This window comes from Seriola aureovittata, chromosome 10, assembly GCF_021018895.1.
Source record: "Seriola aureovittata isolate HTS-2021-v1 ecotype China chromosome 10, ASM2101889v1, whole genome shotgun sequence".
In the NCBI taxonomy this organism is placed as follows: domain Eukaryota; kingdom Metazoa; phylum Chordata; class Actinopteri; order Carangiformes; family Carangidae; genus Seriola; species Seriola aureovittata.
The window spans coordinates 27128122-27142076 of NC_079373.1; the positions used below are offsets into that span (position 1 = coordinate 27128122).

The 13955-nt window shown below is 43.2% G+C and overlaps 1 protein-coding gene across 2 annotated transcripts; it reads left to right on the plus strand.

Annotated features, from left to right (window-relative positions):
* Positions 1 to 1754: 1754 nt before the first annotated feature.
* Positions 1755 to 10219, plus strand: ciao2a (cytosolic iron-sulfur assembly component 2A). Of its 2 annotated transcripts, none has more exons than XM_056388324.1 (5): positions 1755 to 2010; positions 3295 to 3459; positions 6561 to 6610; positions 7990 to 8035; positions 9445 to 9580. In XM_056388324.1, the coding sequence occupies exons 1-5, from the start codon at positions 1887 to 1889 to the stop codon at positions 9474 to 9476; spliced, it is 417 nt and encodes a 138-aa protein (XP_056244299.1). In that variant the 5' UTR covers positions 1755 to 1886; the 3' UTR covers positions 9477 to 9580. The 2 variants fall into 2 exon arrangements, with proteins under 2 accessions (XP_056244299.1, XP_056244298.1); XM_056388323.1 differs by having other exon boundaries at positions 1759 to 2010; positions 9473 to 10219.
* The last annotated feature ends 3736 nt before the right edge of the window (positions 10220 to 13955 follow it).

Consider the following 13955-nt stretch of genomic DNA (forward strand, 5'->3'; position numbering starts at 1 on the left):
TCCCCCCGTCGCTGCCTTGAACTGTCACCTGGGCTGCCTCTCCTGGGCCCTCGTTTATCAAACGAGCGTACGGCAGAAAACCGTGCGTACGACCGTTTCCACGCAAGCTTCGGCATTTATCAATTTGGACGTGAGCGGACGCTACGATCAGATCTCACGTCAGGTCTGAGCTCGTGTACGCAAATGTGGATTTGCGGTGCAGCAGCAAAATCTGTCTGAGTCTGAAAACAGAACAGATCAAAACGGATTCTTAAAACGAATAAAACAAGATAAAAAAAATTTGAATTTTAAAAAAGCCCACGTTTTTTACTGATACCACTTTTTTGTACAATAAAACAATATGATAGACTAAATAGCCTAACATGACATGTAAGTATTGCACATTAAAATTTGAAATAATAATAAATACAAGCAGAAATGTGTGTTTGCAAATTAACTCATGGCAAAATTGTGTAATTGTTTTTTTTTTTTCCGATGGGTGTGACACAACTGGAACAACAATTAAAAGCACTTAGTGAGATAATCATTGTTGCACTGTGGTTGGTCAGATGTTTACTCACTCCCTTATTTAAACAGATGCTTTGACAGTTATCAAATCATAACGATCAGATTTACTCGTTTTGGAGGAACAATACGCGCGTGTCAGACGTGAGCGCGTGTTCAGAGACCGCAGATCTCCAGATTGCTGGGTTTCCAAATTTGGTTGGAGCAATTGATTTCACTCATGTGCGTCTGAAGGCACCATCCATGAATGATTACGCATTCATCAATCGCAAAAACTACCACTCTATAAATGTACAGGTGATTTGTGATGCCAAGCTATCTCTTTTAAACGTGGTGGGCAGGTGACCGGGACACACCGTGTTGGCGCGCGGCTGCAGGAGGCGGCAGCGGTTTTATGAGCTCCTGTGATCCCACTCTTCAGACCGCCAAAAAGCACATCCTTATTTTGCGCCACCTCGGATGTCAGGATGTCGATCTTCATCTCTGAAAAGTTTCGTTTTTTGCCAGTAACTCTTCTCTCCATGTTTGACCTTAGTGGGCGGGGCCTCTGAACCAGGAATATTTAAGGGCGTAACATGTTAATGACGATCGAATTCAGCCGCCGCATTTATCAAGACCCGATCATTCGTACGCTGGGATTGGTCAGATACGAATGTTTCATGAATCACACGTGGATCCTATCGTACGAACAATTCTGCGCTCAGATCTGCGCCTGTTTTCACGCAAGATTGATAAATGAGGGCCAATGTCAAGTCAAATGTCCGAGACATCGCTCTGACCTCATATCCGGATAAACAGGCAGGTGTGTCAATGACGCGGTAGCCACGCCCCAAAGCCACTCTGCTTTAACGTCTATTTTCTTTTAAATAAGATCATAATTTGAAAAATGAACATCAAGAAAAAACTTGAAACTAGCGAGTCAGACCATAAACACGAAACGTTTACTGAGGTAACAAATCAAGTGACAGGTAGGGTCATTTCCCCATAGACTTAAATACAATCGGACTTCTTTCTGCAACGAGTGGAGTCACCATGATGGTACTTCCGTATTGGCTTCATTTTCCAGACCCGGCGTTGACGTCCATTTTTATTTACAGTCTATGATCACATAGCTATTTTTAAAATTATGTCAAGATAGTTAATCGATAGCTTTTCCCTGAAACCAAAACAGGAAGTGAAATCCACACGGAGCCGCTCATTGGCTGCGATGAAACGCCGCTGATCTGTACACGGTCGCACAGACCGGGCGGATGTTGCTGTTGCTGCACGCGGAGGTAGAGATCTGCGGAAGTCCCGCGCGCTGCTGTCCGGACACGGCGCGTCTGTTTTTCCTGTCAAAGTCACCAACATCTCGTCTCTGTTAATATGGCGTTTTGCCCAAAATGGAAACAGCCTTCAGCCTTGTATCGTTAACCGTCACTAAGATCTTACAGTTTTCCGGACTCGCATTCAACAGGAATGACCTGAAGACCGAGAAGATGGAGGAGAAAGCGTTAGAAGTGTACGGTGAGTGCGGCCGGGAACAGGCCTACCGTGCTGCCGGGACGTGGTCGGTGAAGTTAGGGGAACTACTTTAATGTTATTTAACGAGATAACACTCCAGACACTCAACAGTCCGCGGAAGAGTTTGTATAACAGCAGACCAGACTCCATTCAAACATTACGTTAAAAATGGCGCTTTCCTCGGTTTAGTGACTGGAGACGTCCAAAGTCAGAGAACACGGTTAAACTACTAAATAACGTGTAATACAATTGCGCAAACGGCGCCGAATAAAACAGCCATGTGCAGAAGTGTTGCATATGTAATGAACGTAACTGAGGTGTATGAAGTAGTAATGACAAGGTGCCATCATGGAAGGAAAAGTTAAATACATGATTTTCTAAATGGAGTTTGGTGTGGTACTGGTGGTACTGAATCCTAAGTTTGGATCACATGATTCAACAAATACAGTCTGGTCTGATTGTAGTGAATGGCAGGTATTGGGACCACTTCTGGTACCGAACCCAAATAGATGATTTACTGTATGGAGTTATGTGCAACTGTAGTAAACAGCACATACTGGGTTTTTTTTATTAAAGTGGTATTGAACTAAAATAGGTGATTTTGTGACTTGAGTTTGGTGTGATTGGAGTGAACCGAATATATTGGAGTTAATGCTGATGCAGAACTCAAATAGATGATATCCTGAATGGAGTTATGTGCAATTGTAATAAATAGCTCATACTAGGATTTAAAGTGGTATTGAACTAAAATAGGTGATTTTCTGACTGGAGTTTGGTGTGATTGGTATAAACAGCACATACTGGGATAAACAATGGTGCTAAACGTAAACATACTGGAGAATAAATGAATGATTTTATAATGGAGTTTGGTTTTATTGGAGTGAACCAAACATTTTGAATTATACTGATGCAGAACTCAAATAGATGATTTCCTGAACGGAGTTTGGTGTGTTTGTAGTTAACAGCACAAACTGGGACCTGGACTCATGCAGAACTAAAACAGATTATTTTCTGAATGTAATTTGGTTGGAGAGAGGTTTCCCACTGGGACCAGTACTGGTACAGGACTTAAACAGATGAGTTTCAGATTGGGGTTTGGTTTACTTGGAGTTATAAACACCTATTCTGAACAGAGTTTGGTGTGCCTGATGTGAACTGCACATACTGGGACAGGACTGTTTTATTCTGTAGATTTAGACACTTCTTATTTACCACTTAGTTTTCAATTTTAGACTAAAAGTTGGCCGTAGTTAAGAATGACACATCTCGTTTCCCGCTCTCCATCAGATGTGATTCGATCGATCCGGGACCCGGAGAAGCCCAACACCCTGGAGGAGCTGGAGGTGGTGACGGAGAAATGCGTGGAGGTCCAGGAGCTCGGCGAGGACGAGTATCTAATCATTATCAAGTTTTCTCCAACCGTCCCTCACTGCTCTCTGGCCACTCTGATCGGTGAGTCACCCGCAGCAGACATGACCCAGACAGGAGCTGGGTGATACTTTGGGTTTTATTGTGTTATTTCAAAAGGCTTTCAACTCACACACTCGCACGTCAGCAGATATTTCATACGAGGCATTCAGGTTTATTCAGAGCTTCCTCAGATCATTGTCGATGAATTCAAAAGCCTCAGACGCTGTCGAGACACACAAACACTGCGTTGGTTCAGAAAAGAAAAACAACAAAAATCTGCTGGTTATATTTTTGGGCTCCCACTGTCTTTTTCTCACGTTCAATCCGAAGTAACAAAAACCAGCACTTTACTAATAAGTTGTATAATTCTTCAGTTTACACCATTTCACCCACAGTAACACATTCACCGTTAAGCCCATGATCCCCATTATTTAGTGGCAGTGTTAAATGTTAAAGCTGATTGTTTTGTGCCAATTAGAAGGATTTAATTGTCCTCTGGTCGGGGGCGAACGGTCGTCAAGCAGCAACAGGGAGACGGTTTATTCAAACACCACTTAATGGAGCTTTTGAAAGAGGCCACACAACAAATTTAACCCTTTACTTGCACTAACTGACTCTAATATTCTGCTGTTCCCTGATTTTAAACATTTAACTTCCACTGTGTTTTTAAAGTTACTCAGGATATAAATGAAATAAACACTTATAAAATAGTATTTAAGGATTTATTCTAATCAATCTTTATATCTTCACAGCCCTGAACTAACATTAATGTGACCTTGTCTAACAAGGTATTTATTATCTTCATTATTGAATAATCTGCCAGTTATTTTCTCAATGAATCAATGAATTGTTTGATCAGTAAAGCTCTATACAGCAGAGAATGGCCGTCCCTGTTCACCAGAGACTGATCAGCTGACTGATTTACAGAGGCTTGTTGTGTCTGACCACCGATCCAGAACCTAAAGAGATCCAACAGAACCAGCAAGTCCTCACATTTGAGAATCTGGACCCAGTGAATATTTGATTTAAAAAGGGACTTAAATGAATAATTTCTGTCGACTAATGAATGAATTAACAAATTATTTCAGCTCTTATCATTTGCACTTCACCTAACATCTTATGGCTTCGTCTTTATTCATAATTTAGCTGTTTCAGTCGTTACATAAACGCCCGCTGTGGCCTGATTAAAAACTCTTTAACCCTCTGCACTGCTGCGGCAGTTGGAGGTTGTTTCTGAGCAGCTGATCCATTATCTGAAACTGAAAGTCTGACCCTTCACCTCGGTGCTGCTGTTGGTGGCGATCAGTCTAATCTGTGGGCAGCAGCAGTCAGAAGAATCAGCTGGGGGTTAAACTGGAGCTGGAACTCCTTCAGAAAGACACTGACATCATGGAAACTCCTGCCTCCATAAAACATCTTTTATTATTCATGTATTCAAATCCGTGTGACTCGTCTGCGAGTTCCTGTGTTATCGTGTGTGTTTGCAGTTATTTATATTCTTGTAATATTTGGCTGGAAAGCAGTTTTCCTCCGGGGACACAAAACAAACAAACGCACAAAGACAGAAAAAAAAAAAGAGGTGGAGTTGAGATTGAAGCCTGAGCGCCGACGGCAGGAAGGTGAACGTGCACGCAGTGAACTGGATTCAGGACACGAGATGTGAAGTGTTTTATTCTCAGCGGCGTGCTCGGGCTCTCAGCAGGCTGAGTAACGCACATCATCCTCGTCTCTCTGCAATTAGATCCTTTAATTACTGACATTCACACTCGCAGTTTATAACTCCGTGTAACTGAGCCGGTTTTATAACGAGCGAGCGGCTCAGAGTCAGTCCAATACAAATGAACCTGCTGACGTCTTTAATGAGGCTTCAAGTGTTGACCTTAAATAACCTGGTAAATACAGGTAGTGTCATGTTGAATACAGGTAATGTCACGTTGAATACAGGTAATGTCATGTTGAATACAGGTAATGTCACGTTAAATACAGGTAACGTCATGTTAAATACAGGTAACGTCATGTTAAATACAGGTAACGTCACGTTGAATACAGGTAATGTCATGTTAAATACAGGTAATGTCATGTTGAATACAGGTAATGTCATGTTGAATACAGGTAACGTCATGTTAAATACAGGTAACGTCACGTTGAATACAGGTAATGTCATGTTAAATACAGGTAACGTCATGTTAAATACAGGTAACGTCACGTTGAATACAGGTAACGTCATGTTAAATACAGGTAGTGTCATGTTGAATACAGGTAACGTCATGTTGAATACAGGTAACGTCACGTTAAATACAGGTAACGTCACGTTAAATACAGGTAACGTCACGTTGAATACAGGTAATGTCATGTTAAATAACCGCTATGTTTTTATTCTTCCGCTGTTTTGAGGTTATCCGTCCGTCCGTCCCTCCCTCACATTCTCGTGGACACGATATCTCATTAACGCCTCGACAGAACTTCTTCAAATTTAGCACAAACATTCATTAGGACACAAGAATGAACTGATTAGATTTTGGGGGTCAAAGGTCAAAGGTGACCTCACAAAACACGGTTTTGGCCTTGCGAACGCAATATCTCCGTAACACTTTTAGGGACCTTCTTCAAATTTGGCACAAACATCCACTTGGACTCGAGGATGAACTGATTAGATTTTGGTGGCTAAAGGTCGAAGGTGACGGTGACTTGGTAGCCATTACTCAAGACTTCACAGCGATTATGGCAAAATTTCACACAAATGGTTGATATTTTATATGACTCTGGAAAAACAGGGATGTACTGGAACTAGTTTGAGTGGCGGAGGGATACGACCTTCTGCCTGTTGGTTCCACTCAGCTAATATCAGCTGATGTGTCAGTCAGATGTTGAGTGCGAGGTGCCAGTGGACTCACCTACTATTCACTACCTGCACACAGCTTTTAGTCTGAGTGTGAATGAACTGACAGATTTTCCCAGAGGAGCTTGTTCTTAACAGGATGAGTAACGGACATATAATCGTGGGGTCTCCTGAGGTCGGCGTGATCTCAGCCTCCCTCAGCCTCGGCCGATCTCGGCTGCAGGCGTTCTGCTGCGCTTTTCTTCAGCTCATTTTCCTCCGTCATGTGTGATCAGTGTCTGACGGTGATGCTCTCTGTCTGCAGGTCTGTGCTTACAAGTGAAGCTGCAGAGGTGTTTGCCTTTCAAACACAAGGTGAGTATCAGAGCCATTTTTAAAGGGTCGATGCGCCACATCACAAACACACACTTTGCTTTCGTGGCATCCAGTCATGCACATTATTTCATATTCATTGAGATATCTGCATCCACCTCAGTACAATGAAGGTGAAAGTTACAATTACATCAGACAAACAGACACGGCTGTGTAGGGATCATTTCTTTAGTAGAAAGTAGTTCCGGTTAATCTGCTGTTAAACATGGTTAATAGCAGATATAACAGCTGTTTGTGTCCTGAACTTTTTACCCTGAAGTTTAAAGTCGACTTTGAAACCCAAGGGTGAAAAACTAATCGAGGAGGAGGAGGAGGAGGAGGAGGAGGAGGAGGAGGAGTCGGAGTCGACTGGACGCCTGCAGCTCGGTTCAGTCAGGACACAGCTGCTGTTTCATTGATGATTCAGAGAGTGAAACTCTGAGAGACAAAAGAACAATCAGCCAATTAGCTGTTTATTTACCACCCAGCAGAGGTCAGGGCTGTCAGCAGTGTGTTTGAGGGCAGGAGGACAGCTGTGTGCTTCGTCTCTGCAGCTTTAAAGCTGCTTCACAAACACGATACATTTTGTTAAGGACTAAAGTTATGGAGGATTGAGGGCGTGGCCTCTTTGAATGACAGTTGAGGTGAGCGTAAACTTGAGACAAACCGTCATGAACCGGAGTCTCAGCTCCACACAAGCCCCTCCTCTTTGACCATTTTTGGATTAGCTGGGAGTTAGGGGGTGGAGTCAAACACTGTCAAGATGGCGACGGCGGAGCGGCTCACTCTGAGCTTCAGAAACCTGTGGGTGACGTAACAGAGGCGACGTCCATCTTTATTCACAGCATAGTATAATATAGTATTTTGCCTCTAGCTCCTAGTTTTGGTTTTGCAGCACATTTCCTGTGTGGATCAGCCTCAGCGTCCTCTGCTCCTCAGCTGCAGACAGACATTTCCCTCAGGAGAGAGAAGAGAGAGGGAAGTGGAAAAATAGGAATAAATGTGCTCAGTTACTTTCCAGCCACTTGCTCAACAGTGAAGTTCATCCACTCTTGTGCTCGGGGCTCCGGCATGTTGGAAAGGACAAACACAAACTGTTGAAAGAATCTTTGTTTGCTGGAACATTTTCCCTCAAACTGTGAGGAACAAACCCCCAAAGCTGCTGTCATATATTTCTCTTTATGTCCCGTCACTGTTCTCCATTATTAATCCTCCTCCTCCCAACCAGGTTTCTTTTTCTCATTCGCACTAAACCAACATTTAAAACACACTTTACTTTGTTCATTAAATTTCTTGAACAATTGCTGAATTAAAAAAAAAAAAAACACAGCGTGCGATTCTGCCTTTTAACATCAGCCTTTTTTTTTCCTCTCTCTTCTCAGCTGGAAATTTACATTTCAGAAGGAACCCATTCCACAGAGGAAGACAGTGAGTCTCTGTTGTCTCTGTCTTTCATTTATAAGAGAAAATGGCTTCTTTAGATTGAACAACCTCCCACTGACACAGTTTTGTGAGTCGTGACGGATCCACTCGTCCGTCAGCTACAAACACGGTCAACAAAGTGTCTGTGGGAGAAACATTAATATTCATGGTCCTGTAGAAAGTCTCCTCCATCACATTCTTTCCTCTTCTGCAACCGTCCAGGTGGAATGTCACCTCTGCATAAAAGAAGTCTCCTAATTGAAAAGAAGGACGTTCATGAGACTTGTTCAGATTTAGGTTTTAATGAGTCTCCAGACCTTTTCTGTGACACCCACAACACAATCCAAATGTTGGTGCTGGAATTCAGAAAATCTCACCCACAAATATGTGGAAACAGAGAACGCTCATAAAACCCGGAGGACAGAGCAGTGATTCCAACCACGTTTTGTTTTTTATGTAAAATTCATGAAGGCATCGTCTGGGAGTTTTGTCTGTAACATCCCAATTTCCCAAACTCGGGTAACGACAAAGTTTTCTTATCAAATATCTTAATATTGCCGCTTTTCTGCAGACGACATCAGTCTGTGATGATCATGAAGCAGTTTGCACGGTTGGATGTAAAACTGGTGCAACGCCGACGAGGCATGTGACACATTGATGCACGTCATTTGCCGCCACTGTATCTCCCTTCAGAGTTTCCACCAGGCGTTTCCATCCAGCTGAGTTACTTAAGGGTGTTGCACAGAACCTTTTAAAAGTTTTCTTTAGTTAAGGAAAGAAAGTTGATGCATTTGCAGCAAAGAAAGACTTCTGTTTCCATGGAGACCATTGATTCGCTGCCATTAGCACCTGTGACACCTGCACCACTCTCTCGTCCTCCTGTTGTTTTGAAGGGAACTTTGATCACTAAGGTGTTTGTGCAACAATTTAACTTTAAGTGATTCCTGAAGTTCAAGACTTAAGATACGGAGAAAACCTCAATGCTTAAGGAGAAACTTTCCTTAAGGGTGTTTTGTCCAAGGAAAATTAAAAACTTAGTCAGTTAAAAAAGTGTTTCCTTAAGTACAAGACAAGAACGATAAGATAAGGAGAAAAACCTTAAAACTTAAGGAGAAACCTTAAGGGAATTTTGTGCAGCTGTTTTTATTTTAAGGAAACCTTAACTCTTTAAGGAAAATCATAACTTAAGGTGTTTTGTACGACCTGCCCCAGGGACTGAGTTTACTTCCTGTTGGACAAATAGGAACAAATTTAAAAAGCCCAAATTAAATAATGATTATTTTGAACAGTGTCGCAATAGTGGAGCTGCTGTGTTAGTGTAGTGCTTGTGTGTGTGTGTGTGTGTGTGTGTGTGTGTGTGTGTGTGTGTGTGTGTGTGTGTGTGTGTGTGTGTGTGTGTGTGTGTCTCGGCTCAGTGAAGGAATCAGCTGTTTGTGTCTCCAGTTAACAAACAGATCAACGATAAGGAGCGAGTGGCGGCCGCCATGGAAAACCCCAATCTGAGAGAGATCGTGGAGCAGTGCGTCACCGAACCCGACGACTGACCAGGAAGACACGCCCACATGAAGCAAGCAGCCTGGAGCCACTGTGTGTGTGTGTGTGTGTGTGTTGTGTGTGTGTGTGTGTGTGTGTGTGTGTGTCTGTGTGTGTGTGTGTGTGTGTGTGTCCACGGTGCCTGAGGATGTTTTTTTTACAGGATTCCCGAGCGTCTCTCTGATGCAGAGACTCGTGTCGGCTCTGGGGAGTTTGGTGGATTTCATCTGAAGCGTCTCCAGTGAAGAGTGTGAACACTGAGCGGTGGATGGAGATGTGTGTTGACTTTCCCATGATTCCCTGCTGGAAGGCGTCGCAGTGAAAGTCTTTGTTGCCGTCTGCAGAGGAAACAGGAAACGCCTCGTGTCCTACTTCCACTTCATCCTCCATCTCACTCTTCATTCACACGGACTCTGGAGGGAGCGACGGCGGCGGCTGAGTCGCCGCTTCACGCAGGACAAACCTGCGGCGACATGTTTCACGTTTTCCTGTGGCAACTGTTTTCACCATTCTGTCCTTTTGTAAACGCGCTCAGGTGAATCACTGTCAGCCCGAGTCCGTCTGAGCAGAAGTATGATTCTTTAGATGTGATTATTTTTAAAATAATAAAACAGATGTGATGTACAAAGAGATCATTTATTAAAAAGCTGCGTCTCAGTTGTGTTTCTTCTTCTTCAGTCAGAGCCGCTTCAAATGTCTCTTCAACACATGAAGCTCAGACGTTACTTCAGCTGCGTCGCCTGCAGCTTCCTTCACTGGGATGTCGGTCGATGGTGTTCAGGTTCATCTGGAAACAGAAAGAACCTTAGTTTGAAAGATGTGGACATTTTCCTGTAAGGAACACGCTCTTAAGAAAAGAGACGCAGACAAGTTGCATTATGGGAAGCGTAGGATCCAGTGTTTTTGGAGCTTAAACACATTCCAGGATCTCGAACATGGCAGCACTGTTTTTGTGGAGAAGTTGAATCCTTCCTTTTTAAATGCAATTTATTCTTAAAGCCAATTTTTTAATGTTGCTTCAGTTGCATTTTCAATTCATTCCCATTGGAGATTTACCTGAGGGAAATAATTATTGTTTAACCCTCTGAGGTCGATGGATGTTTCTATTAATATCTCTGTGATAATAAAGTGTAGAAATGTGCTTTAAATGTCGTTAGAATCTGTCGACTCTTAGTACGTGACTCGTACGTGAAGTAGAGTGACAGACGACGCTACGATATATATTACAAAATTCACTCTCAGGCATTTATCGACTATTTCACTCACATGTTGCACTATTTTTATGAACCTATAGACTTTGGTGAATCCACTTCAAGCACCAAAAACAATCCACCCACATCAGTAAAGGTTTATTTACACAAGAGGTTTGAACAATTTGAAAAGCCATCTCTGCTCTACGACAGAAAGGCGCCTCATTACTGAAAGAGCTGATTGTTCTGAGCGTGGTGATATAAAACTCTGGTATTATTTTATATGCAAGTATCATGTAAAAGGTGAATTAAAGAAATGAGAACATGCCCTCTGACCTCAGAGGGTTGCAGATAACTCATTCCTTCACATGGTTAAAAGCTGAGCGCCTCCTCACAGACAGATTCAGGAGTCATAGCTCTGCTGAGTCGTAACGACCTGTGTTCACCTGTTGGGGGCGCTGTTGGTCTGAACCAAAGATCCTGAAGGGAGCGAGAGACGATGCTGCTGCTGATCCACGTCTGCAGTAGAGATACAGATACACTGAGCATGAATAAAACACTTGGATTTAAGTTCCCCCTGAAGTTTCTGGACAGAGATCAGTGTCTGGCCCAGAATTTAAATCAGAAGTGTGTGTGTGTGTGTGTGTGTGTGTGTGTGTGTGTGTGTGTGTGTGTGTGTGTGTGTGTGTGTGTGTGTGTGTCAGTCGATCGAACAGCATGCTCACTGACACTGGAGCAGGTTGACAGGACACAGAAGAAGACTGGATTCTCCTAAACCTGCAGTCAGCTGTTCGAAGATTGTTTTGTTGTTGTTGTTTTTTTAAAGAAAGTACAACTTGTGCATCAATAATGTGAAAACAGAAACACAACATCAGTGTGTGCTCTTTGGAAACACAGCGTATAATTTCCCACAGATTTGTTTCTGTCCTGATTTTAAACACTGTTTGTTGCTGTAGTTGTTCTGTGCTGAAGACGAGCAGGAATCTGTGAACAGATCAATATCTTAGATTCAGTTTTACCAAATACTCTCAGAAATTCCCATAATTTTATCCACTAGGCTGGTTTTGTATTTTCCTTCTTTGAGTTTCAGTTCACATCAAGAAACTTTTAAATCACATTATTATAGAGACTTGGAATTTGCTTCAGGTTGGAATCCAACACATTCAATTAATTTTTTTTGTCATTTTATTTTTACCGACTTTCAAATTTAATTCCCCACCGATGGGAGTTTTTTAAAACAGCACCTTGACCGCATGAAGACTGTAGCCATGCTAGCAGCTCTGTGAGTGTTCGAGCTAAATGCTAACATCGGCATGCTAACACGCTCACAGTGACGATGCTATCATGCTGAGGCTGATGGGAACGTCATGTCAGTTTTGCAGGTGTTTGCTCATTCAAAAAAGTATTGGATAAATACAGATGTTGACCTGTTGATGGCGCTAGAGGAAAAGTGGGGCTAAAAAAGGAACTAGTTTCTGTTACATGACTGAAATAAGGTCTGTAGTTTAACTCAAGCTCAAGACATTTTCAGGTTTTATTCTACAACATGAAATATGACGGTAAATACCCCAGGCCTGATTCCTTTAAGCTTTCATGTCTGTTAACGAGTGTCTTAATGAGACTACAGAGGGTGTTGGGGACGTTAAACGTCATCATGTGGAAGTTTAGTGTAGAGTGACCAGACAACCCCGTTTTCCGGGGACAGTAGCCTTTCCCCGAGGGGGCTAGCTGCTAGCTGTAGCAGCTTCAGAAAAGAAGCTAAAACCATGAAAATAGAGTTATCCACTCAGATTTGTCTTTTTTTTTTTTTTGATACATCTAGGCAGAGAAAAAGTCATCTGGCTCAGTCATTGGTTCTGAGTTCATAGCCGGGCAGTAAACTAATGAAAACAAACATACCCAAAGCCCCACCAGTCAGAACTTGAAAAAATAGTGAAGAAGAAGAAGTCCAACTGTCTGCAGTGGACTATGATAATATAAATTGAGGAATAGATAGAGACAATCAGACTTAACGACTGCTTCAAAGGTAGGGAGTCGTCGTTTTATCAGTTGTCCATCACTCTAGTTTATTACAGTACAATGTTGCCATGGTCAAAATTCATGAAGCTAGGACTGTCCCCCTCTTATATTTCATAGGTGGAAACATTTGATATTTTATTGAGCTGGAAATGTCCTGGTTTTCATTTCAGAAATCTGGTCACGTTAGTTTAGTGGGGGTGACGTTGAAGTCATGTGACAGTGATGTAACAGACATTTATCCGTGTGAGCAACTTTATCCTTTGTTAAAGTGCAGATAATTCACCGTGACCTCTTCTTTATAAAAATAAGAGCAGAGCCGTCTGACAACCAATCCACAGAACAGCGCTCTCCTCTCAGCATTAAAACACACGATTCATCGCACTCAGCTTCTGGTTCGGAGAAATTCTGACATGCATGAAGAATTTCTACGACACTTCACCCTCCGAACGCTTCACGAGAGAAAAGTCTGAATACAACCCCTAAGCTGTGTTTCCCCTTCATGTACGTAAAGTAACATGGAAAGTCAAATATACTCAATTGCACCCTAAACCCAACAGGAAGTCAGCCATTTAGAATTTCCTCTGAGATTTTGGCGCCGTTTTTGCGATTTATGGAGGCTGTACTTTAACAAACTCCTCTTACAGAATTAAACAGATCAACATCATATTTGGTCAATCCCATCTTAAGACCTTTGTGATGCTAAATTTTGAAGCTTTTGAGTTTTCATTGAACGGCCTGCCCGTGGTGCCGCAGTTAATTTTGATGTTTCGGCATGAAACAGGAAGTTCTTACAACTCTAGCACACATTGTCCCAAACTTAATATGTTTGCACTTTACTGTGCGTGTTGTGGTGGTGTGACTGCAGAGCGTCACAGACACAAGTATGAATGCTCACAACCCAGAATATAAAAGTGTTAGAATCACAAATCTATCTTTTTGTTCTTGAATGAACCGTTTCCTCCTCTCACAGACCTCCCGCTGAGGCCCGGCCGCCCCCCGCCGAGGCCCGGCCGCCCCCCGCCGAGGCCCGGCCGCCTCCCGCAGAGGCCCGGCCGCCTCCCGCCGAGGCCCGGCCGCCCCCCGCAGAGGCCCGGCCGCCCCCCGCCGAGGCCCGGCCGCCTCCCGCAGAGGCCCGGCCGCCTCCCGCCGAGGCCCGGCCGCCCCCCCGCAGAGGCCCGGCCACC